Consider the following 25,059-nt stretch of genomic DNA (forward strand, 5'->3'; position numbering starts at 1 on the left):
CTCTGTGTGATCCCACCCTGAGCCTGGCCTGGCATGTGGAAGCTGACAGCACAGTGGCTGTCTTCATACACCTCTCATGGTTATAGCTGAGCATATACCTTTGTTCTCACCTTGTCACCTAACTGTTTGTGACCAGCCTGTTGTCTGAGCTGCTGGGGATAGTAGAAAACCTGATCCAGTTTGAGGAGAGCAATAATTTCTTAGACGTGGCTGAAATGCTGTGGCTGGCTCTGAACTATGTTATGAACTCAAAGTTTCACCACATTGATTCAGTCTGAAAAATCAATGGCCCTATACGCCTAGAGAAGGGTCAAAAGCCAGCACTGTGGTTTGCACTGCCGTCATTTAGAAGAGGAAATGTACTCTGGTGTGCAGGACTGCACAAACAGGGTGGGGCAAGAGCTTTGGGAATTATGGGTCTCCCGTGGAGAGGGGGGATGCATCTGCCTTGGTAAAGGCTCATTCTAAATGGTGCTCTGGTGTGTGTGAAGGCCAGTGTGAACTCTTTGGCCATACTGCAGTGAGATGAGCTTTGCGGTGGTTATGCAGCATCTATGGGTATTAAAACACAGAAGAATGGAGCCATACCTTAGGGTGTACTCTGTATGTGTGGGTAAGGGGTGAAATAGCCTGGACTTGCAGTCAGAGATATGTAACTGGGTCCCTGCACAGCTGGAAAGCAACTCTGGGATGCTTTCACTGTGTGTGTGAGCACATTCACAGCTTTTAGGGGTTTTATAAAGCAGGGCACAATAGGGTCTAATCTGATCACACGGACTGGCCTTTCATTTAGCACAAGATGGAGATTTTTTTACTTCCAGCTTGCTTGATTTCCATCATGCCTGGCGTTGATACCAAGATGTGGATGGCTTGAGCGCCTGCAGCACCCCAGGCTCCCCTAGCGAAGAGGTACACGTCTCTCGGGGCGCCGCTCCCAGCCGAGGGCTTGCCATACGTGCCCGGGGAGGCTTCACGGCGTTCCGCAGCGCACCCCAGGCTGAACCGTGCCCACAGCCCCTTTCCTCTGTTTGAAACTTCGGCGGGACTGGGTGCAGACCCGGCACCACGCACTAGGTGTCAGCGGCGCCTTCCCCAGCGCCCCTCAGCGGGCTGGTTTCGGAACGCCTCCCCGCCCCTCCCGCTGCAAGAGCGGGAGCCCCGCGCTGCCAGACCCCCTCCGCTACCCGCCCTTCCTCCGCGCTCCGCGGCGGCGCGTCCCCGCCCCGGGGGCAGGCCGGCGGCGAAGGGCGGAGGTTCCGCGGCGGCGGCGGCGCCGGGCGCGCTGCAGGGGCAGCCCGGCCGCCGCGGGGCCGCCATGCCCGCCAAGTCCAAGTACAACCTGGTGGACGACCGGCACGACCTCCGCATCCCCCTGCATAACGAGGACGCCTTCCAGCACGGCATCTGCTTCGAAGCCAAGGTGGGCGGCGGGCGCGGAGGGGTTCCGCGGGGGTCCCTGCCCAGCGCTCATAACCCCGACCCTTCGGGATTCCCTGTTTTCCAGCTCTCTGTTCGCATAGCCTTAGGTTTTCCTCTCTTTCCCCGGCAGTCCCTCCTGCTGGCGTTGCCTGCTCTTCCCCGAGCTCAACTGCAAAGAGTTGGGTGAGGCTTCCCGCCCATCCCGTAAGGATGTCGGAGCAGGCTGGATGGGTCATACTGGAGCGGGGTCACCCTGCTGCCTCATCCGAGCATCCCTCCTTAGCCTTGCATCCCTCCATGGCTATGCGGGGTGTTGCTTGGAGACGTTGGCCCCAGAGAGCCGCGGACTGTCCCATGTGTGCGTGCATCTCCCCCCGGAAAGAGCGGCCGTCTCGGACTTTGCTCTGTGCTCCCAGTGCGGTGGATAGCGCTGGAGTGCTGGTGTGATGGGGGACAGCTGGTGTATGCAGGATGCCGTGTACCCTGGTGCTCCCTGATGGGATAAACTTATCGTGTAAGCAGAAGGAAAGACTGCATGCCATTTGAGGTGTAGTGCTAGAGGTCAGGACTGCCTGCCCAAAGGAAAAGATGGCTGTTTCTCTTTATATATATAAGCCATTCTTGCCAGTGGATTTGGCAGGAAGCATGCTTTTTTTCCTTTCTTCCCTTTTTTCCCCTGTTTTTTTTTTTTTTTTCTTATTCTTACTCCACTTAGGCTGTGGCTTCCCACAGGCTGAGTGCTTGCAATCCCACAGGCTGAGTGCTTGCAATCTCACAGCAGGCTGGGAAAAGCCAAGTTACCTGTCCATGTTGCCCAGCCCTGAGCAGGTAGTGCTGGCCAGCAGCTAACTGGGAAGTAGCTGGCCATGGAATCTGTAAACGGGAAACATAAAATTCTGCTCCCTTTGCTGTTCCCGGGGGATACAGCTATAACACTGACAAGATACTCAAGTGAGGTTGAGTTGGGAAAAGCCCAGTGTACAACAGTTTTGAGTGGCGGGGAGGCAAGCATCCCTCGCATGCTGTTGTCCTCAGAGCACGTGTGTTGGCAGGGGGAAAAAATAATAAATCACAGTTTTGGCACCTGATTGTGTGCAGTGCCCTGGGGCGAGGCTGCGGATCCTTGCAGGCTGTGATATTTTTCACCTTTTCTCAGAGCTGGGAGGGTTTTTCTGCAGAGGCCATTCCTGCCTGACCGCAGGCGCTGTGCTGCAGAGCAAAACAGCCGAGGAGTTGTTTATGGAGCAAACTTAAACCTGCTTTGCAACTGTTTCTTAGGAAAGGCTGTTCAAATTCAGCTCTGCAGCCTTTTGCTCCTGGATTATTGGAGCTAATTGCTGCCAGCACCTGCTCACTCCTCGCCTGCAGGGAAGCTGAAAGCATCTCTCTTTCTAAATCCCATGTACCTCTTCTATGCCAGTTTTGGGTGGCCCAGCCTGGGGGGTTAGAAGTGAGAAAGGGCTTCAATTGCCCCTCGGTCTGCTCATGGCTCATCTCTTTTTCATGCTGCCAGCCTGGCTGCCTTAATGGGGTGGTGCATATTAGTCTTTGTTAGCTCCTCTTTCTCTTATTTGCTATCCTGTGGCACACGTTAATGCCAGGCACAGTCTGTACAAAACCCAGCTTCCGAATCTGTGGGCTTCTCCATCAGTCCCTGATGTCAGACACAGAACACAGATGGCTTAGGCAATTACTCCATCCTTTCATTAGATTTCTGGAGATTAATTAAATGCTTACTCCTTCCTTTTATCCCCAAAAGTCCTGAACGTTTAAACCTGTGCCGCTCTTGTTTTGGCCAGGCATCCAGTGCGAGTCACAACAATGAGAAACTCGGATTTAGAGCAGAACTTTGGGGAAGATTAAAGAAGAAAAATGCTCATCTGGGGTGCCGGGACTTGCGTGCCTGTCTCTTAAAAGCCTCCTGGGATTGCTGCTAGTGAGGGTGGGGGGGATTCTGGTGTTACAGCCCTCGGCAGCTGAATCACTGCTTTTTGCTCCTGCAGCCTGGGATTCCTAACAAAGTTGCTTGGGGCTCACTGCAGGGGGGCAATGCTGGCCTGAATTGGTATGTGCTGATTGATTGGTTTAGTTTTTACTTTTATTTTTACATTCAGACCTACGCTGTCTGCTGCTGTCTTTAAATGGCACACATAGTGGTATGTAGTGCTTCAATGCTAGCTGCTGGCATCCATGGTGTCATTTCTCCTGAGGGAGTCCTGGCATCCTGGCCTGGGTAGCTGTGGGCAGTCAGGGTTTGGGCTGTTTTCCAGCACAGAGTGATGGACTCAGTCTGAAGCAAGAAGTGCTGTCACATGTGATGCTTGTGTTGCTTGTCCCCAGTGAAGCCACTTGGAGCCATATGCTCTGGCATGGGGACACCAAGTCTGAGCAAACTGTCCTCTAAGGATTATGTTAATCCATTTTCTGGATATAAATCCAATAGTTGGAAAATCTCATTCCATCTTCTTAGAATAGTAATAGATTTCACACTTCTGGATCTGTTTTCATTGGCCGCCTCTCCTGGCACCAAACACTTCTGTGTCCCGGAGGTGCCTTGGCTGGGCTGCTGGGAATTGCTGGTCTCCAAGGGAAGGCAGGACGTTCATTTTCTTCTGTGTCTTGTGGTCTGAAATGTTTAATAAAATCAAAAGCCTGGCCTCTTGGGTTAGTTGAAGCATCTGGATGAGGGCTGGGAGCTGCAGCATGGTGCAGGGGAGTGGACAGAAATTCCCACTTGCGCAGTGGTTTTCTGATTAAATAAATGGGTATGTAGAGAGTAAAGATGCCTCCTGTCCTTCTCCACCCAGCACAGCTCCTCCGGTCTGTGCAAGGAGGAGGGGGATGTGAGCTTACTCCTTATCTTCTCAAACCCTTAGTGCTGCAGAACAAAGCCCAAGAGCCACCTTGTGCAACACCAGCAGTTCTGCACATTCGGAGATCATGACTCCGGCTACTCCAACGCCTCCAGGGAGATCAGCATGTAGAGGGAGGTAAATGGGGTGATGAAGCCTGTCACTGGAGTGCCAGACCTGCAGTCTGTTCCAGTGCAGGGATGCTGGGTGCTGCTGAGTTCGCACAGTGAAGCTGTTACTGGCCCCTCAGGAGTTGTTACTGGCTGGGAGCTCAGTGGGCTAGGCTCTCCTCCTGCCCTGGAGATCCTGTGGTCCAGAGCAAGATCCCATGTACCATGTACCTATTATTTAGAAACAGGTATCAGTCCTTCAGTCCTGGGACTCGTTAATCCATTCACAGTATCCTAATGTGTGTGGTTCCCAATAAAGGGGCAGATGGGTGTGAGATCCCTCTTTGCCGCACCCCCATCTGCAGGCGGAGGGAGAAGGGGCTGTATAAGTAAACCTTGGTCTTTGGGCAGACCCATTGCCTGCAGTCCAGAGCTGCCATGGGCGTGCTGAAACCTGGAGCTCCTGATACCAGACCAGTTTGCAGATAAATGCAACACTAGAGGTTTGGGAGGGAAATGCTGTTCTTCTGGGCAGCAGGTGGGGTTTGGGGGTTTGGGTGGCAGGTTTCTTTTTTTTTTTCCCTTAAGGGATCTTGGCAACCAGGCATTTTCTCTCATATTTGTCAGTACTTTTTTCTGCGTGGGATACTGAAATTGAACCGAGCATCTGCTGCTGTCTATGTTTGGAGATGGGACATGAAAGAGACTTTAGTTTGATTTAGCACATCCCTTCCTATGAAACCCTTCAGCTCAACTGCCCGCTGCCCTCCCAAGGCTGTGAGTACTGGAGGCGCCTGCTGATTGCTGCAAAGATAAATCCTATATCAGGAAAAGGATTGTAGCCCCAGGTCAATGCTAAGCAGTGAGTGCATGTGTGTTTCCACTCCTGTGTGTTTTTTTGTGTGCATAAGGTCCATACACAAAAGCATTAGAAGCGAGTTGAATCGCAGGCAGCTCTAATGGGGTCTTCAGTTTCCCATCTCTGCTTCAGACTCCCCTACCCAGCAGGTCCCTTTTCCTGGAGGGATGGGAAGCTCAAGGCTGCTTGTGTGAAGCTGCACCTCTTTAGCTGGCTGGGAGAGACTTGGCGGCTTTGGGGGCTGTTTGTACTGGCACCTCTGGAGTACGACGTGCTCTCTCAGGGCTGCTCAGCGCAGAGCAAAGCTGCAGTGTGATTTAGCCTGGGATTGCTTGCTCGAGGCTATAAATAACCTCCCCAAGTGCCACAGAAGTTCTCCTCTGAAACAGTGGCATATTTCTGCCATACTTGTTAAGTCAATTCACAGGCTGCTTAGTGAAAAAGAGAAAATCTCTGCCGGGATTTGGCAGAGCTGTGTGTGCCCAGACTGTGGGTCCCAGCTGGGCACTGCATGGGCTCTGACAGATGCCAGAAAGCCCTGAGGAAGATGCAATGGGAGTGGGATGCTCCCAGCCCTCTTTCTGGCTGCTGAAGTGGTCGGGTCCTTTGTTTCCTGTCCATGGAATGCCTGTTAAGGCTGTAACTGTGTGTAGGTGCAGGAAGCTCAGCCCTTGTGTGGGGGGCAGCAGTGGGCTGGGTGGGGTATGGAAACAGAAGCGAGTGGACAGCCCAGCTTCATTGGTATGGAAAAACTCCAGCTCTTCCACTGCGCCCGCTCACCCTGTGCCCTGGTGTCCCTGCTGCAGGGCTGCATTCTGCTGCAAAGGTGTCTTCTATTATCACATGAGACCCTGTTTTGGCTGGTGAGAGGGGAGGGTGGGTGCTGTGCACATGACTCTGGTAGGTGCTGGGTCTTGTCTTGGGACCCCCAAGAGCTCTGTGTTTCTGTGCACCTCCTAGGCAGTGCCAGCACTTGTAGGATCAGCAGGCAGAGAAGCACTAATATCCTTAGGGCATCATACTGACCAGCGCTGCCTGGCATGAGGTGTCCCTGTGTTAATGTCTATGGTCTGGTTGCGTAGCTCTGATGGGTTGATAGGTCTGACATGCTGTGTTAAATTACCTGGCTCCCAGGGCTGGGTGCACCCTCGTGTCCTCAAGGTGCAGAACCCTGTTAAAGGGTCTGGGCAGGGCTGGCGCCCTCCAGCCCAACAGAAAGCCCCCTGCACCCTCCTGCTGAGCTCAAGCTGGAAAGGTGGGGTGCGTTTCCATTCCAGTCAGCTGGCATCCTGACTTTTCCACCCCCTTTGGCCTCTGAACTTGTGCCACTACAGTCTGAGTAAACTTCCCCCTTTTCCTTCCAGCAAGGCTGGGTGTTCCTGCTGTGCAGGGCAGAGCCAGGCTGTGCAAGCCCAGCCTTTGGCTCCCTGGGCAGAGGCTGTGTGTGGACAGCAGGAGAGCAGGAGCACTGGCACAGAAAAAGTCCTGGGAGCTGGATTTCTCCTTGCTTTCCCTGATGGCAGCAGCCTGGGAAGAAGCTCTTACTAGCCAGGCACTGGGGAAATAAAGAGGCTTCAGATCTTGGAGCACCTGGCTGGGAACTGGTGCCCAAGCACCTTGAGCCTCGCTTTGTGGCTCAGACGTGTATTATGGGGCCAATGTCTCAGTACCTGGTGCAGCCTCACGCTGCCCTGAATTCTGCAGAAACCTTGGGACCCTTGTGGCCCATATCTGATGTCTCCAACCCCGCTGCTGGTACCTTCAGTAATCCCTTGCCAGCCCAGGCTGAGGATCCCCTGTTTGGACAAGACTCTTGTCCCTGGGGATGGCTGTGGAGCCCTTGGTGTGATGCCCCAGCCTGAGCTGGTGCCAGCCTGTCTCCTTTGCTTGCGCTTGCCCGCCTGCCTGCCTGCAGCTCCTCTGAAGGAGCAGTGGCTCCTCATCCCTGGCAAGCTCTCTAACTCAGACTGGCTTTAGAAGCTGGAAACCCAGTAGCCAGGCAATGTGGGCTCCCCTGTTAGTTGGGTATGATTCAGCGCTGACCTTTGCACACAGTATTGGGCTGGCAGAGCAATGGCATGCCTCCCTCAGGAGGGTGGCAGCTCCTCTCCAGAAAGCCTTTTGCTGCCCACCACTGCCCATCACCTGCAAGGGATCTCATCAACACCCCTTGAAAGGTGTTCCCTGTCAGGGATGCAATCGGCCTTTGGCTTTCTGAAAATATCTGCCACCTGCTGTCACAAAAAAGCAGCTTCTCAAGGAAATTCACTTGTGACAGAGTAGAAAACGAGCAGCATTTAACAGCCTTAAGGGAAAATGAGAAACTAAGTGACTTGTGCAAACAGTGCTTTGGCAAAATGCTCTCCTTTGTTTTCTTGTTTTCTTTTTTCCCTCTGGCCAAGGCAGGACTGGTGTTTCCTTGAGCTGGACAGGTCTTTTGTAAGCCATGGGCAGAGGGTGCATGGTGTGGGCTGTATCTGGAGGCCCCTTTCAGCTGTGCCTGGGACAGACAGGGGAGCCTGTTTGCACTGGGGGGGTACAGTGGACAAGCTCCCTTCTGGTGCTGAGAAGCCAGATGGGTGACGGCCACCAAGCCATGGCAGGGAGAGTGGCCCTGGAACTACCGATGGAAGGCTGGATCCCACACACGAGGCTGAGGAGCAGCAGGGTGCCTGGGGACCTGAAAGCACCCTGCAAAATAGGTCCTTTGTGCCTGCCCACTGTGCTGCTGGGCGACACAGCCCGCACAGCTCTGTCTGTTTGCAGTCCGAGGGCTGCCTTTGTGGGGCTGCCAGAGCACCTCCTTACAGAAGGGACCCCCTTGGCCACCCATTCACTGGCTCTATGAGTGAGTGACCTTTCTTCTCCTAATTGGGCCGGGGAGAAGAGGGCTGCCCTCCCCACCCTGCCAGCCGTGCCTCCCACCTTCAGAGCGTGGGGATCAGCGACCTGCTGAGCCTGCCTGGCTCTTGGGTGCAGGAGGGAGGCTCCACCTCTGCCCCCCATCAACTGCAGGGTGGTGGGGCCATGGGTCTGGAGGTGGTTGTTTGGAAAAGCTGTGTCCTGCATGCATACATATGGTTTTCTCCTCGGTTCCTGGGGGCTTGGGGAGGGTGGGTTCTTTCATGGGTTCATTTTCTTTGTCAGTTTTCTTTCACACAGCTTTATTTTCCTTCCTTTTGTTGTGGGCGCCTTCCTTTCTCCTCCCCATGCTCAGACCCAGCCCTGCTGCCTCCCTTTCCTGCGGGGTCAACCTGCTGGCACAGATGCTGGCCTGAGGCTTGGGAGCTGGGACATGGGCCCCTGTGGGGACCAGGACCACTGCTGCACCTAGCACCTTGCTTGGGGCACATGGATTATAGAGGAAGGCAGAAGTCCATGCTTGGGGTCTGGGAGCCCCCATGCTCTGGGGTCCTTGGGAGTGGGTTTCAGCATTGGAGTGGAATGAATGGGGAATCCTGTACCCTGCTGCTTTGCTGATCCTCACCTCTGCCTTGCCTGCTTTTTCCCCACACCTGTGCCTAGAATGAAGGTCAGTGCTGTGAGTAGGAGGGCTGGAGGAGAGCAGAGCAAGAGCAGCCCTCGATGCACTTATTGCCTGCAAATGACTGGTAAATACAGATGATTTCTCAGGCCATCCGCACTCCTTGCCTGGGAAATTGTAGTTTAGCTGACAGGCTGACCTCCAAGTGCACATTTTTTTGGGCAACATTCACCACGTTGTGAAGGGTTACTCCTCTGCAGTGCAGTTCCCGCATGTGATTTATGCCCAGAAGGCAAAAATAATTTGCGGAGACTTTGTCCATCTGTTGAGTTTAGTGAAACATTCAAGAAATACCTACCTCCAGAGCGGAGGAAGAGGTGGGTGTTTTTGGAGTTGTGAGAGCAGTAATTGTGTGAAGTGAGCCCACGCTGGGGCAGGAGGTGCCGCAGGCTCTGGTGGGGGCACACTCCCACAGGATGCATGATGAAGCAGGACGTGCAGGAGCCCAAGTTTGGGAGCAGAGGCAAATCTTCCATGCTTTGTGACTGGAGCCCCTTGGTTTGGGTACATGGGAACACAGGCTGGAGGGAAATAGCTGAACAAAGGGGTGTAGGTGGGGCAGCATCAAGACATTCCTACTGCTGTTTCCTAGGAGGGCTGTCCAAGGAGGTGCTGCCCCATCCCAGGAGGTGTCTGGTTTCTGTTCCATCACTTGCTTTTGGGGTGGCCCAGCCCTCTCAAGCTCACGCATGCAATTATGGACATGACTGAGCGTTGCTGCTGTGGCCAGGAGGTTGGCATTGCTTGAATTCATGTGGCTATGGAAGCTATTGGTGGATGGGGCCTTCTCCTGCCCAGCTTATAGCTTCCACTGCTCACCTTGTCCTTGCAAGTGGATGCGTTCTGTGCTTGCCTGGGGAAGGAAAACGGGGAGAAGTGATTACCCCTCTGCTGGCAGTGATCTCATGCTGTCAGGAATAGCTAGTAGAAGATAGGCATCCTCTGGCTGCAAAAGTCTGTCCTTGTCATTTAAGCTGAGAAGCGTCCATTGCAGTTGAGTGGGAAGCAGTGCTGGGTGGTCCTCTGCAGAAGAGCAGCATGGGGAGGCTTGGTGGGAGAGGTGCTGTGCAGCTGCGACTTTTGCCTGGCAAGGGACGGTGGGGAAAGATCTCTTCCTTATATACTGCATGATGACCCTGTGCCCATGGCCTTGGCCCTTCTTGTTGTCTCCTACTTTTTATTGATGGTTTCCAGGCTTTATATAAGAAAAAGGAATTGCTTGATGTCAAAGATGCTTCTCTTAATATGACCTGCACCTCTGAGGAGTGGGAAGGCTCTGTTTAGGGGATGCAACTGAAAACTTACCGAGACCTGTGCTTTTGTAGTCAGGCAGCCAGTGGTTGGGGTCTGCACAGCTAAAACCATGTTTGCCAGCAGCCTTCGTTGTGGGCTGTAATTCCCAGTTACATAAAGCTGCCCTGCGCTCAGCACGTGATGAACACGCCAGCTGTTTGGTGTTTATTTTTATATCCTCATCTCCTCTCAGCACTGGCTGCTGGGTGCCAGTCGCTGGACTCCTGCCCCATCTCCAGCCGGGGCAGAAGCCGTGCAGCTGGGGATGGCTGCACCAAGCTGGTGGCCCTGTTGAGTTTGGGATGTGGAGAGTTAGCAAGGAAGGCTCACTGGGACAGCATGCACACACAAAGCCCAGACGTGGTTATGCAGCCACAGGGCTGTGCCATGGATAGAGGTGACAACAGTGTCCTAGTGGAGAGGAGCTGGGAGTCAGCAGGGTGAGAAATAATCCCCCTCCATGGTCTTTGCTTCTACAGTGATCCCTAGCGCATGTTCAGCCATTTAAGCACCCATCTCCACAATAGTGCTTGAAACCAGTGACCTGGGTTTTCATGCTGTCAGTGAAGGCTGTGGCTGTATTCACAGGAACACATAGCCCTGTTGGGTTTAGTGCCCGTGCTGCTCTGCTGAGAGTTACGTCAGCGCTAGTGTCGAGATGAAGCGTGGGAGCACACGGGGCTAGTAAATAGACTCAAAACGCTTTTCTTCTAACTACACGTTTTTAGTGCTTAGCATTGACTCTTCATTGCTTGTCTGTTTTCTGAACCTTCTTCTGAATCTGCCCTCTTCCATTTTATCTTTAAAAAGGTTTTTGTTCAGCATCTCTCCGTGCTGGGTTGCAGTGGCGCTGCCTTTGGTCCCCTTTGAATAGCAAAACGGCTCCTTTATTCCGGAGGCTTGGCCTGGAGGCTCAGCATTGCTGCAAAAACAGACAAGGGTTTGGAAGGGCTGTAATTAAACACTGAAGGGCCTGTCACAGGACAGGTTGCTCCAGCTATTTTAAGGATATTCCAGTATCCAGTTCTATAGTGGGTGACTCAGTGCAGCTGAGGGGATATTGGCTTATAACTACATACTTTGATCACAGCTTAGATGAATGAGGTTTGGTGGCCTGATTACTGAAGTTATTTTATTGTTAGAATAAGGGCTGCTAAATTCTTGAAGCACTGTGTTGAGGGAACATCTTCATGGTGGGAGGGCTATGAGGCTTCAGGTGCAGTAGGCAAAATGATGCCTGTTTTGCAGAAGTGACCCTCGGTTCCCTCTGGGGATGCAGTTGAAGCCATAGTGGGACCATGAGGTTTCTGGTGCCATGGAAACTTGACTAATCTGCTCTTTCGTTCTCTTCAGTACATTGGGAGCCTGGATGTGCCACGGCCGAACAGCAGAGTGGAGATTGTGACAGCCATGCGGCGGATCAGGGTGAGTGTGGTGAGGATGTTCCTTCCCCTCTGTGCTGGGGTGGCAGGATCACCGGTCCTCCATCTCCACTTACAGCCTTCTCTCGCATAAGTCCTGTCCTCCAAGTTATTTGTAACTGTATTTTTCACTGTCCCTCTCTCCATTGAGCTCTCCATGTTACCCAAGCACAATGCCTGCAAACTTCATGTGCCACACCGTCACATTTGATCATCTCTGGCACTAGCTGTTCCCTGTGGTACCTGGTATCCTGTGTGCTGTGGCTGGGGTTAGCTACAGTCCAGGTAGTAGCAGGGCTGTATCCATGCTCCCAGTGCTATGACCCATGCAGGAGCATGTGCTGTGGCAGCAGGGATGAGGTGGAAGGTGAGTGTGGGATGAGGGGCTGTTGGCACTGGACGGAAACTGTAGCATGTCCGTGATTCAGAGGATTTTCTCATGTGTCAGTCCCAACTGAAAGGTAACAGCAAACTACTTGTGAAGAGGCACGTTTGTATTTTACTGCTTGCATAAGCATTTCAGCTGCATGAAAATTTGGGTGCTGCCTCGATACACCAGCATGTTAGTGACCGGTAAATGGCAATGTGCAAATTCAAGTGCTGAGTAACGAGCTCTGGGGCCTGCCAGAAGCAAGCTTGTCTAACAGCGAGTAGGTCAAGGGATGTCAGCTGGCAATGAAGTCATCTGGCTTCCCAAAATAATTACAGTCAGGATATGGGGAACTCTCGCCATATAATGCTTGGCCAATAGCCAGGAGAAGAGCTGCTTTTCTGATCCCTGGCCTCTCACCTGCACAACTAGAAGGGGATCAAGGACACTCTAGGAGGCAAACAAGCCACACACTCGGTGAGCTCGCTGCCCCCAGGCTTAAAACAGCAGGAGCTTGACTGCTCTTCACATAAGACAGCTCTTGTGGTTGGACCTTGGCCTGACAACTTTGAGGGCTTAGATGAACCCTAGGGAAAAAAGCCTTCCGACCAAATAAACACCAAAACGTCCTTGTTGACCAATATGAAGAAACTTAAGCATAGTCTAGAAAACTAATAGATAAAACTCTGAATGGCAGAGAAAGGACACAATTTAGGGTAAAATAATGATTTCTCATGGTGAATGATGTGCTCAAAATATGTGCTCAGGTGTTCCTGATCTGAGTTGATCTCAGGTGTTGAGAGATGCAAGTCATTGGAAGACCATGCTTTTGCAGATGGGATCTGCCAGGGAGACTTTTATTGTCTGTTTATTTGTTGTGGGGTGCTGTTTTAAAGAGGATGCCAAGATAGTTTGTGTGATGGGAGTTTATGTGTATAGCCCTTCCCTGGTTTCCAATGTTCTGCATTGGCCTTGCACCCAGCAGCAAGATGTTACTGTGGCACTGCAAGGGCATTTGCTGACTGGGCTGGAGCATGATGCTGGTTTTGGCATGGCTGGAGGTCAAGGAATGTGTGTCCTTCTTAAAGCAGAAGAGTAGCTGTGTTCTTTGGGAATAAAGTAGTCCCCAAATATTGGCATGGGGAAAACAGAGGAAGAAAAAGCTTATTTAGGCACAGAAAGCAAGTGATGTGAGTTCATCAAGAACAAGCTGCTGTGGCTCTATGTGTGGTGTGTGAAGCAGCTGCTGACCCTGAGGTTTTGTATAGTTTTAGTGCAGTTTAGAGGAATGTGCTGTGTCCCAGTTTGTTCAGTCAGTCAGTGTTGGTGAAGGAGGGGGAGATGCCGCTGCAAATCCCCTTTCTCAGTGCTGCCTTCAGCTTGGCCACTCACTGGGCTTTGCCTCTATTTACTAAATGCAAAGACGTGGGGAAGCGCCCTGCCCAACAGTGGGGGTGCCAAGGGAGAGAACATCCTGGAAGCCTCCCGTAACTGCCTGTGCTGAGCTGGGAGCAGGAAGGAATGGGGCAATGAGCAGCAGCTGCCCCCCCGGCAGTGGGGACTGGAGGGTGAGCATCTTGAGCCTGGTTGAGCCTGTCTTCCTCACGGCTTCCTGTTTAGATACAGACCTGACCCTCTGGGGGCAGAGAGGAGGCATAGCCAGCATTGCTGAGATTCCTGTTCCGGGCTGGGATCTGCCGCCCTGCTGCCACTCTCCCATGAGCAAAGCAGAACATCTCCACCAGAGCAAGATGTATATATTAAGTCCAAATCTAGCCCGTTTTGTGGATCTGAGTTGCGAGGGACTCTCTATAGGGAGTTGGAGAGCAAGAGCTCAACTGATGCATCTTCCCAGCTATAAATGACAGTGATAACTATATATTTTTTTATATTGTCATGATGTAAATGTACACAAATGCTTTCCTCTTTGTGTTCCTGGCATGTCTCCAGTGCTGCCAGTGCTACCTAGCTGGGGCTTGGTGCGTTTGTTCTGGAGAATTTGGGATCATCCTTTTTTGATCCTTGTATTGCTGAGTGCAGCTTTAATCTAGATTTTCTTTGGTGCCAGAAAGGATGAAATCCTTTATAGACGCTTCTTAAAAGTGGCTTCTGTGGAAGTCTTCCGCAACGCTGTTTCTGGGAAGGGTCCAGCTGAGTTTTGCAGGCTCAAAACAAGGAGGCATTTCAAGCGCGTTAAAATATAATTCCTCTACACCTCCTACTCTGTCAGGTACATCTGATTCTGTGGGGCTTCTGCTGCTTTGCATAGCTGAGCTCGATCTTAGCAAATTGGCAAAATTCTTGAATTTCAACTAGCTTGTTTTAAAATAAGATTTTGCGTCGCCTGCAAGCCACATGCACAGTCGGACTGGTGTGAAAATTGATGCATGTGGCCAGTTATTTGTGTAGAGCGCCTGGTGTCATGTTGAGCTCATTTAATTAAAATATTTCTGAAATACTCCTGTTCCTGCCACGGGGAATTTTTAAAAGTGTTAAGTCATTTACAGTGATGTCTCTTTTTCTTTTTCTTTCATCATGTAAGGAGCAGCGTGGCTGTACCGACATAAAATGGAGCAGGATTTGAAAGCAAGCTGGCCCTGTGTGCCTGAGAGCCCTGCCTGGGGGCAGCCCTCCCCTGGCTCCTATGGGGGACCTGCATGGTGGGCAGTGAGCTGGCTGGGAGATGCTCAGGGTTTGGCCGCCTGAAGAGCACAGCCTGCTCTTTGCCAAGCCGCGGCACTCAGCGCGAGGTGAATTATCTGCTAGCTAATGACTTGACATGATTTTTTGAGATGAAGAAGATTATGTTGTATTAGATCTGGGAGGTACTGAAGGGATATCTGTAATAATTTCAATTGATCTTTCAGTGCTCTGACAACCGCAGTAAAAAGGGTGAAGGCTTCCGGGCAAGCTCACTATTTCTCCCAGCACCACCAGTGCCACTTAACTTCATAATAAAATAATGACTAGTCTGGTATTGCTAACAATATGCTGCCTACTCGATTGCATGAAATAGGTCAGGATCTCATCCTGTGGTGAGTGTTTAATCAATAAACTCGGATTCACCAGAGCTCCCTTTTGACTAAGACTGCCCATAGGAGAGAGATGGTTTTCAGGAGGGTTGGCCAAAGCATGGTGGCCCTGGCTTGGCTGTTTCATTTAATACCATGGCTAAGATGTGACAAGTGCTTTCCAGTGAAGCTTTGAAGGTTACTGGCAGCATTAAGTAGTGCGAGCTGTATGTAAAACTCTGTTGTAATGCACATATAGTAAAATTACAAGTTTAAGGAGGAAAATGTCCTCATGTGGCAGGGGGCAGGCATCTGAACTGGTAAGAATGTGTGAAGTGTGAGCCATTAATGCTGGAAAGCAAGGTCTGAGCCGAAGAGGAAGCAGGGTAGGGATGGGGCTTTGAACACTGCTTGCCAGAGGGACTTTGGGAAGGTGCTTACTGGCAAACATGAGCAAGTACTGCCTGTGCTGCTGTCTGCCAGTCTTGTAGGGTCACACGGTGGCAGGAATGACAGGGCTCAGCCAGACGGGTGACCTGATGGGTCCTGAGAAGATGAGGAATGGGCATGCTCCTCTTCCCCTGTTTGCTGGCCTTGTGGATAAGTCATGATAGACTCACTGCTTTTTGGCTTCCAGCAATGACCTAATTAACAGTTCTCTTCCAGGCTTGGAGCAGCCTGTCGCTTATGGCCAGATTCCAAGCCATGATGGTGAGGAGAGTTTGGTGGCAGGGGGTCCAGCCTGGGAAAGAGCAGAGATTTCCTAGCTGGATGGTAAGGTTGGGGGTGGAGCCAGCGAGGATGAAGGAAACCATAACCCAGATTGAGGAGCATGCTTTGGGAAGTGCATGCCAGGAAGTGCATGCTGGTGTGTGGTGTTCCCTACACCTCCTTGCCTCTATGAGCACTTCTGCTCTGGGCAAGTGTCCTGTGGGCATGGGAGTGCTCAGGGCTCTGGCAGGAACACATCAGCTGATGCAAAGCATGTCAGTGCAAACAGCAATGCCCTGGTGGGTGATGCTGGCCTATAGCCACTCAAATGCCTTTGAGAGGGCTGGGAGCCAAGTAGGCACCGAGCCCAGGGCAGAACTGGAGCTGCTGGAAAAAAGCTGGGAGGCAGCAGTGCCTCCTGTCCCATGTCCCTGTCAGGCATCCTTGCCCTGTGTTTTCTTGGGTTGGCCTTTCCTTGGTTGGTCTTCCTTCCTTCTCTTGGGACCGACAGTGTCCCCCTGTGACTCATCTGGCTTCCTGGCTGGGGGCTTTCCTCACCATTGCTCTCAGTGAGTCACGTTTCCAGCTTGCTGATCATCTGAGCCATTGGCAAATATCTGCTGGGAGCTCAAGGGAGAAGAAGGGGAATAACGTCTGCCAGGCTCCCTGAACGCGGGGTAGAGTGCAGACCTTTGGCATTGCTCCTTCCCAGCCAGTGGGTGCCCTGCCAGCTCCCACCGCTTCTCTAAATTCATGTGCATGTAAAGTCATCGCACAAATGTCTGTCCCCTTTTGTGCCCTTGTGCTCCCTTCTTTTCCTCCTGCTTCACGCTTGTTCTTCCTTAGAAATGTTTCTTCAAGCAGGCTTTAAGCATTGTACTAGTGTGCTGTGTTACCTGTTGGGCTCAGCAGAGCATGTGAAGGGGTGTTGGTGCGTGCTGGAGAGGTGCTGTTGGCTTTGCGTGGCTCCTTCCTTAGAGGCTCCCCATTTTGCACGCATGGTTCTGGTAGCACAGCAGGCCCAGCTTGGTGCCGGGGCTCAGCTGCACTAGAAGCAGGGAATCTGGCACCTCAAACCTTGCTTTTTGCAGGGACATGGTGTAGCTGAAGCACTGACACATGTGACATCTGTGGTACTGCAAATGCCATGGAAGCTGTTGGTGGTACCTAGGTGGCTCTCCTGCTCTCCGTGCCTGTGCTGGCTTCTCCTCCTGCTTAGAAAGGAGTGATTTGTTGCACAGTCTGGCTGATGGGCATGAATGGATTTAGCCTGGCTGTCAAGGGGATGGTCTGCAGCTTGTTCTGGGAGATTTGGGGTCATGAGAGTTCTGGTAATTGCTGTTTGTGAGGGTTTGAAGAGTTCTCACAGAAACCATCATCCTTTGACAGTTCTCTGCTCCTTCAGCAAGCTGCCTTCAATTGCCTGACCTTCTAACTTGTAAAAACCTCTGCAGAAAGCATTGCTACTGAGGGAAAAGGCTGTGTTCAGTATCACCAGCCATAACACACCCAGCCCAGTGTTCTCTAGCCCCACCATGGTCATGAAGAGGTGGAAGCCTCTTCTGCTGCTAGAAACTTGCTAACAAAGATAACCATCTCCACTTATCTTTGCATTTTAAAGTAAATTCCTAACTGTGCCTAAGGCTAAGCTCCTGGTGTACCTGAGAGGTTGTTGAGATGAGAAAATAGGTTTAAGAGGGGTACACCAAAGTGTGGCTGATTTCAGTGTCTGCAACTCATCGTGGTATCTCCCAGCGCTTTCCTGGTCAACATAGTGGAGTGCTAGCCCCATCCCCCTTTTCCATTCTCTGTTAGTGTCTCCTCACATGCTTTGCTTCTATTTGGAGTTTTTCTCCTAGTTTCCTGCAAGATGGAATTTTCCTGTTTTTTTTTTTTTAATAAATCAAGGGCTTTCATCAGTTTGCTGCTATCATGGCAGTGCTTTACTCTTGGGATGAAGTGAGGTCCAAATGTTCCCTTGTGCTGAACACCGAAGCTGGTGTATGGACCTGAGCATGAGGGACGCAGGTGGCTGCATCCTAAGGAGCCACCTTTTCCAGCCAGGCATGAGTGTGTCCAGAGATGGTACCTGGCTCTTCTTCTGTGATTAAGGAGAGAAATGGCTTAGGAAAAGGGGAGCAAAGGCTAAAAAAAGCCTCACAAGCAGGAGATCAGGGTTCAAGCAATATTTAGTACCTGTTTCATGGATGCAAAACCGAGACACAGGGAGACTGAGTGACTTGTCAGATTCCTTCTGAAGGAGGCATGCCTGCACAGGGAACCAGACTGAATTATAGTTTAACCAAGCTGAAATCAACGCTTTAAACACTACTCTTGTGTATGATCCTTTCTGTTCTTGTGCTTCTCTGCTGGTCCTCAAAGGCCAAGGACCCCCTGATTTAGTTTGTTGAAGTATTGTCCTCTCAGAAGAGAGGCAAAGCAGGAGCTGCAGCCTTGCAGGAAAAAAAGCCACATGCCCCAGTTTCTTCACTGCTAAAATTAACTCGTGGTGGTTTTAGCTTGGTGCAGCAGGAGGATGTTCCAAGGGATGCTGTACACCAAATGGCCAAGGGGGAAGAGCAGCGTCGGAGCCTGCCTGGCAGCCTGCAGCAAGGTGAGAAGGATTTTGGCACGGGGTTTTGTGGCTGTGAGAGCTGTAAGGGTGGGTTTGTTATGGCCTGTTCCTGCAGTGGCTGGGAGCAGAGGAAAGGATCACATCTGTTTAAGAGGAGAGGCTGCAAAAGCTATTGTGTGAGCTGGTCTGTGAAATGAATCTTTTTAATTAGGGAGCTGGAGGAAAGAATGTATCTATTGTAGGACAGCAGAACAAGCACAGCCGAGAACAAGATAAAGGAGCCGCGAGTGCATTCTCCCAGTCCCAGTGAAGGGCTGTAGCATGCAAAGCACAATGAAAGCCCTGGAAGTCCCCTACCCCCTCCTTCCTGCACCTCCTCATCCTTTGGGGAGGCTGTGATGGCCACACAAGGACTACTGCTTTCGTCATGGCACTGTGGGCAGATACTGTCCCCAGCTGCTCTGGTGTCCCTGTAGGTGGTAGACAGTGGGTGCTGTGCTTCAACTGAGTTTTTTGGAGGGATAGGACTTTCACATGCTGGAGTGATGTCTACCCAGGGCAAAGACTATAGATGAAGAACGTAGCCAAATTTGCATCAATTTTTAGAGAATAAAATGTTTCCTCTCAGGCCAGGTTTCCCTGATGGAGAATGAGGACCCTGATGATTCTTAATCTGTCACTTGCTTTTCACCAGCAGGAGTTTAACATGGTTGGAAGAAGACCCCAGTTCTTCTGCCATATGCTTGCCTATAGAAACTGCTGTTCTGTTTCAGCAGAAATGGCAAAAATAAACCTGAAGTCAGTATTCACCGCAGGAAACTCCAGCAAAGATGGTTAAATTTCAGCATAACTCTTTTTAGTTAAAGAGCCCAACTGTGATCTTTTACAGTGGTGCTCTTGGATTGCAATACTAATGTGCGTTATGGAAAGCCATCTCTTTCTTTATCCCTTGAAAGGCCCCCAGTTTTGTTTTGGCATTTGCTCCTATGACATTTTCTACTCCCTTGTAACATGATGGATGGGGCTGGTCTGGACTCCTTCAAACACTCCCTAATTCCCAGGAAGTTTGGGGATGTGTGTGTATCTCTCCAGTAGTGGAGACACAAAGAGCACGTTTTTGCTGGTATCTACATACAGGCTAAGATATCCTTGATATCTAAAAAAGAGAAATGCAGACTAATTGGTCCAAAGCTGGTGGTGAGTGTGATTTGGGGTGCAGGTCCTATTGAGCTTCCTGTGGAAAAAAAGAGAAAAAAAAAAAAAAAAGATGTGTCTTTCTGTGGTTTGAATGGGTCCAACTTCAACTCCCAGCTAGCTGATCTTCTGTGTTTGCCCAAAGAGCCTTTGTCATGAGGAGGCTCTTCCCCAAGTCTGAGCCATGGACAAGCCGCCTCCTAGCCTACTCTTTGGATAAGTGAGAGTTTGTTTTAACCCTTGGGACTGGCAAACCTACCTCCTGTTCTTGTTGCTTTTTTCTAAACTCTTTTCTATTGCTTCTTGGAAGCGTACGATAAATCAGAACATGTTATGTTAGGATGGATTATATTAGTAGTGATTTCAGCAGTGCCATGTTTTGAGATAGTCACCTTTCTGTCTTGCTGCATGTTGCCCTGTTCATGTGCCCCACCACACTCTCCTCTTAGTGTTCTTTCCACTGGGATGACACCTTTGATGTCTCCAGGGTTTCTTTTTAGATGCATTTTTTGCATCTTGTGGATGCAGCTCCTTTTCCCTCTGGGAGGCTGCTTGGCCAATGCTGTATAAAATCAACCTGAAATGCATAGATGCCAAATTCCTGTATGCGTAACCCTAGATAGCAAGTACTTTTTTTCTTCTTACAGACCTGCATAAAAATTAGCATTGCTGTGCTCTCCTTGTGTGGAGTTTCTTGGATGCACAGCAGTATTCTGTCATCTGTCAGTGATTGCTTCATTTGGGGCTCCACTGGAGAGGTGGGTTTCAGCCCCTCAATCTGGGCTGTGTTTGTCAAAATGCATGCAAAAGCAGAAATGGCAGTGTATTCTCTTTGGTTTCTTAGGCAGCCTAATAGCTTTGTGAAGTACACTTCTAATTTCACTGAGACAGTTTAGGATTTCAACTTGCATAGAGCTAGTGCTGTGCTGAGCTGTACTGCAATCCTTTTCCTTGCTACAAAGTCCTGTGTTGTCTGTTTTCTAACTCTGCCTAAAATTTTGGAGCTTTCATTAGCTTGGAATTTTTTCTGATTCTTTCTCAATCACTCTAAATCACAGAATCCCAGAATCCTAAGGGTTGGAAGGGACCTCAAAAGATCATCTAGTCCAACCCCCCTGCAAGAGCAGGGTAACCTAGAGTACTTCACACAGGAGCTTGTCCAGGCAGGCCTTGAATATCTCCAATGTAGGAAACTCCACAACCCCCCTGGGCAACCTGTTCCGGTGCTCTGTCACTCTCACAGTAAAGAAATTTTTCCTGATGATAAAGGACAGTTTTCTGACTTTTTGACTTTAACATGTAGAATTTAGTGAATGATTTTTAATACATGTGTTACTTATTACCAAAATAGGAACCATGAAACAAGTGTGATATGAATAATTACCTCTTTTGTCCAGTATACAGCCTGGAAATATTGCTGGGCACCACCAGCGTCTAATGAGCCCCAGAGGCCTGGCTTGTTTCTGATGTGTTAAGCATTTAATGCTGCTACTCATTCATTCTTCATTAATTGTCTGAATATGAAATTGCTGATTTAGTTACAGCATTACCAACTTGCCTTCCTTCAGTTTCTCACTGCTCTTCTGCTTGGCTCTTCTCATCTGCCTTCTAACTGGTCTTGCTCAAGCTTTTTGTGCAACTGTGGGAGAGCAGCTCTTTGTGAGCAGTGAAAAAATACCAAAGTAAATGCTGTGTTTCACAACGTGGGGTGTAAATCTCACCGTGTTCTGATTCGGTGAGCTCTGCTGAGCTGACACCTTCCTGAAGTGCTGCGTGGGTATCTTCTTATGGTGCCCCTCTCTTTGTCACCTGCCCTCGGCATGAATTTGGGGTGACTCTGTGCTCTTCCATGGTGTCAGCCCTGCCTCTAGCCCCCTCCTCAGGGGTGGGGATGATCTCAGCTGCCTTGAGCAGGGGGTGTCTTAGAAAGAAAGCATATGGGGAAGAAAGCAAATCTGGAACACAGAACTTTTGTTTTCCTGCCGAGGTGGATGAAGTTGTCTGCCTGGGCATTCCCTGTGCTGCTCAGCACCCGGCACTTGCAGGGCCCCACAAAGCATCAGGTAATGCCAGTGCTGGGAAGATGTAGGAGTTTAATTAGGGACTACAATAAAGGGCATGACTAAACTGTTGCAAATGGCAGTGCTTTTCTTGAAGCCAAGCTCATTCTAGCACATGGGCTCAAACCCGCTGTAGGCTGGATGAACAGAGGCCATTTCTAGGCTTTTGTGGCTTCTTACCTTCTTTAATGGGTGATTGCTGTCTCCAGACAGCTTGTGCACCCGCTGCCTTTGCCCATAGGTTGAACCTATGTGTATCTGATTAAAAATACCACAGATTCCAGTCAGATGTGGGGTTTTCAAGGAATGTTTTTCTGCTTATTTTAGCAACAGGTGGTAAATATTAAGGTATGTACAGCTCAACTCTTGTGTCTCTAGAGCTGTGAAAAGCAGAGCCTGCAGATGCACACAGAGCGTGCCACTTGTTTTTGTTAACCAAAGGGAGCAGCTCGAAGCCTGGCTATTTCTGCAACCAGTTTGACCAGTATCCCATTGCACGTTCCCACTGGTTAATTCGTCTTCACCACACTTGGTCATCGGAGATGGCAGCATGTGAAGGCAGGTGGGAGCCTACTGCCTCCACACAGGTCCGGTCCTTGTTGTTATTGCTTCCTTGGATTTCTGAAAGGGATTTAGAGATGATTTCAAGGCTGGGGGATAGCCTGTGTCACAGTCTCCATCAGCCTTCATGGCTGAGAGAAGCAGCTTCTCCCAGCCCACAAGCAGCCACTTGTACTCAGAGCCATTGCTGTGTGTACCCAAGCTTGGGGGAAAAAGTCTTGTCTGTGCTGGGATGGGGTTCCAGCTTTCTCTTACAAGCTCAGTATTAGTTAAGCCCCAACGAAACAAACAGTAATACATGCACAGAGACCTGCTGGTGGCTTTGTTGAGCTGCTGGGTGGAGCTGAGGAATGTTGCTGGAAAGTGTGCTCCTGCACCAGCAGCTGCATCCCTTGTGTGCACCATGCTGCTGCATCCCCCTGCACAGCGCTGGGCTTCCATGGCATGCAGAGTGGCATGCAGGCTGCAAACTGTCTTGGGAGGGAAGGTACACTGGTATGTCTCAAGCCTCCTCTGAATCTCTCATCTTAAGGGTTTTTGTTTTTCTTTTTAAATCAAAACAATTTAAGACAGGGACAGAGATCTGAGACCCCTAAGGATTTCTTGTAAGGGAGGTGAATTGTCTTGTAAATGGAAATCTGCAAAAGAGCAGGTGAGAATGAGCTGTTACCTAGAAGAACTTCTCTGTTTAATCTTATGATTGATAATGATTTAATTTTTACCAGTTCTGGTTTCCCTGGTGCTTCTGTGAAACTGCTTAGACTGAAATGGCTTGTGGATGTATCCCAGTTTGTCAGCTCATCTTGTGAAACTCAAAAGGTAGTGAGGGGAGATTGGAAGAAATGGATCAAGGCTGGATCCTAACAATGGGTCTGTTAGGAAATAGCAAACCGAGCAGAAGGGATTTCTTCTGAAGTATTCAATGTTATTAGAAAACATACTTTGTGTGGTAAATGGGCATACTGTGATCCAAGGATTGTTTCAAAGCAGCAACCGTAACTCTGCTCTGCTGCTCTCGCAACATGGGTATTTTTAGACCAATTCCCATCTATACCCCTCAGTACTTGCAACCGTCACAGGCAGTTACCAAAATTAAACCTGAAGTTGGATGGGAAAATAGGCACTGACCTTGTCAGTACAAACCAAAATCATATCTTATTTCAGACAAACGCTTACACCTCAGAGCAGCATTTCCCCATCTGTGCAAATGCAAACTCTGAGGAACCATAGAAGAGTTTAAAAAGCATCGTTAGCCCAAGAATGAGCATCCCACGCTTCATTACTCCTCTCCCCCTTCCAAACTACTGTGCCCTTTGATTAAAGTCTAGCTGCTGGCAAAACCACTAACACTGGAGTGTAGACAGCCTGAGGAGCAGCTCAGACATGAGCTGGCAGGATGACATAGGTGTCCAGCATGTTTGCCCCTGCCATGTTGGTGGTTTGTTGATGGAGCCAGTGGGAACCTTGGTTCTGCTCCCAAATGTCTTTGTGATTCAGTGACCTGCTGCCAGAGCTATCTGCTGCAGGCTGCTTTTTTCCCAGGTTTTGGCAGCAGGAGAGGAGAGCGCAAGGAAAATGACCACACCAAGTGATCTTCATGCTGTCCTTTTTCTCACAGCCCAGGGATGGAGCAGGGAGGTGCTGCTGGCATCCTGTGGGCGAGCACCCTGCTGGTTCATGGTACATGGGCATGACCATGGCCATGGCCAGGTATGTACTTAACAGCTGCATATAGAAATTGGTGTGGTAACATGTCCTCACTGGAGCTGCAATGTGATTGCATGTCCATGATGAAGGGGCAGGGAAGTCCTTGACAGATGCAGGCAGCAGCACAGCACTTGGTAGGGTGGTTTAAGACAGTCTTCTAAAAATACGTTTTAGTCCATTCATTACGGATCAGGTTAGTAGGGTAAGCAGGTATTCCAGTGTGCTCTCCTCCAGCAAGCTTGAGTCCCCTGTGGGCTTAAAGTGAAGCCCAGAAAAATGGACTGTCAGATGTTTTGCAGCCTTGTCCAGAAATGTCTCTTGGATGAAGCTGACCACCCTCCTGGGAGGTATCCTGCTTTCCAGACACTTTATAGCCTGACATCTGCTGCCCTGGTAGAGCTGGGGTGATGCGCCAGGGAGATGCAGGCTGGCAGGTGCCTTTCTGCTTTTGGGGCAGGAACCTACAGTGGAAGGGATGCTCCACCCCTAGGTACACCCCTGGCAGGACCCCTGGCTCTCTGCTGCCCTTCCTGTCTGACAGCTGTGTTCTTGGGAGAAGCAGTGCTGCCTCTGTTCCTTCCCATAGAATCATAGAATAGTTAGGGTTGGAAAGGGCCTTAAGATCATCTAGTTCCAACCCCCCTGCCATGCGCAGGGACATCTCTCACTAAACCATGTCACCCAAGACTCTGTCCAACCTGACCCTGAACACAGCCAGGGATGGAGCATTCACAACTTCCCTGGGCAACCCATTCCAGTGCCTCACAACCTTCACAGTAGAGAATTTCCTCCTTATATCCAATCTGAACTTCCCCTGTTTAAGTTTTAACCCATTACCCCTTGCGCTATCACTACAGAACCTAATGAACAGTCCCTCCCCAGCATCCCTATAGGCCCCCTTCAGGTACTGGAAGGCTGCTATGAGGTCTCCAGGCAGCCTTCTCTTCTCCAGGCTGAACAGCCCCAACTTTCTCAGCCTATCTTCATATGGGAGGTGCTCCAGTCCCCTGATCATCCTCGTGGCCCTTCTCTGGACTTGTTCCAACAGTTCCATGTCCTTTTTATGTTGAGGACACCAGAACTGCACACAATACTCCAGGTGAGGTCTCACGAGAGCAGAGTAGAGGGGCAGGATCACCTCCTTCAACCTGCTGGTCACGCTCCTTTCGATGCAGCCCTGGAGACCACTCCAATATTCCCTGGTCTGGGTGGCTTGGATGATCGGGGACTTCTGTGAGGCTACCCCTGACCAGGTTGCATCTGTTTGCTACTGTGGCAAAGCTGTGTTTTAAATCGTCCCCTTTTCCTCTCTAGTGCTCTTTTCTTTCTGCCACTGTATTTAGCTGTACTGGTTGTGTTCTCTCATTTAGCT

At 50.4% G+C, this 25,059-nt stretch overlaps 1 protein-coding gene across 3 annotated transcripts in view; it reads left to right on the forward strand.

Annotated features, from left to right (window-relative positions):
- The first annotated feature begins 1,234 nt into the window (after positions 1-1,234).
- The window catches only part of NOS1AP (nitric oxide synthase 1 adaptor protein), a 37,235-nt gene continuing 13,410 nt past the window's right edge, over positions 1,235-25,059 (forward strand). For all 3 annotated transcript variants that reach the window (XM_057402406.1, XM_057402408.1, XM_057402407.1), the window contains exons 1-2: positions 1,235-1,420; positions 11,431-11,502. In XM_057402406.1, the coding sequence (XP_057258389.1) occupies positions 1,316-1,420; positions 11,431-11,502 (177 nt within the window). In that variant the 5' untranslated portion in view covers positions 1,235-1,315. The remainder of the gene's footprint in view (positions 1,421-11,430; positions 11,503-25,059) is intronic.

This window comes from Pezoporus wallicus, unplaced genomic scaffold (genome assembly GCF_028554395.1).
Source record: "Pezoporus wallicus isolate ANWC-B61680 ecotype Strahan unplaced genomic scaffold, APGP_CSIRO_Pwel_v1 contig_6665, whole genome shotgun sequence".
NCBI lineage: Eukaryota > Metazoa > Chordata > Aves > Psittaciformes > Psittacidae > Pezoporus > Pezoporus wallicus.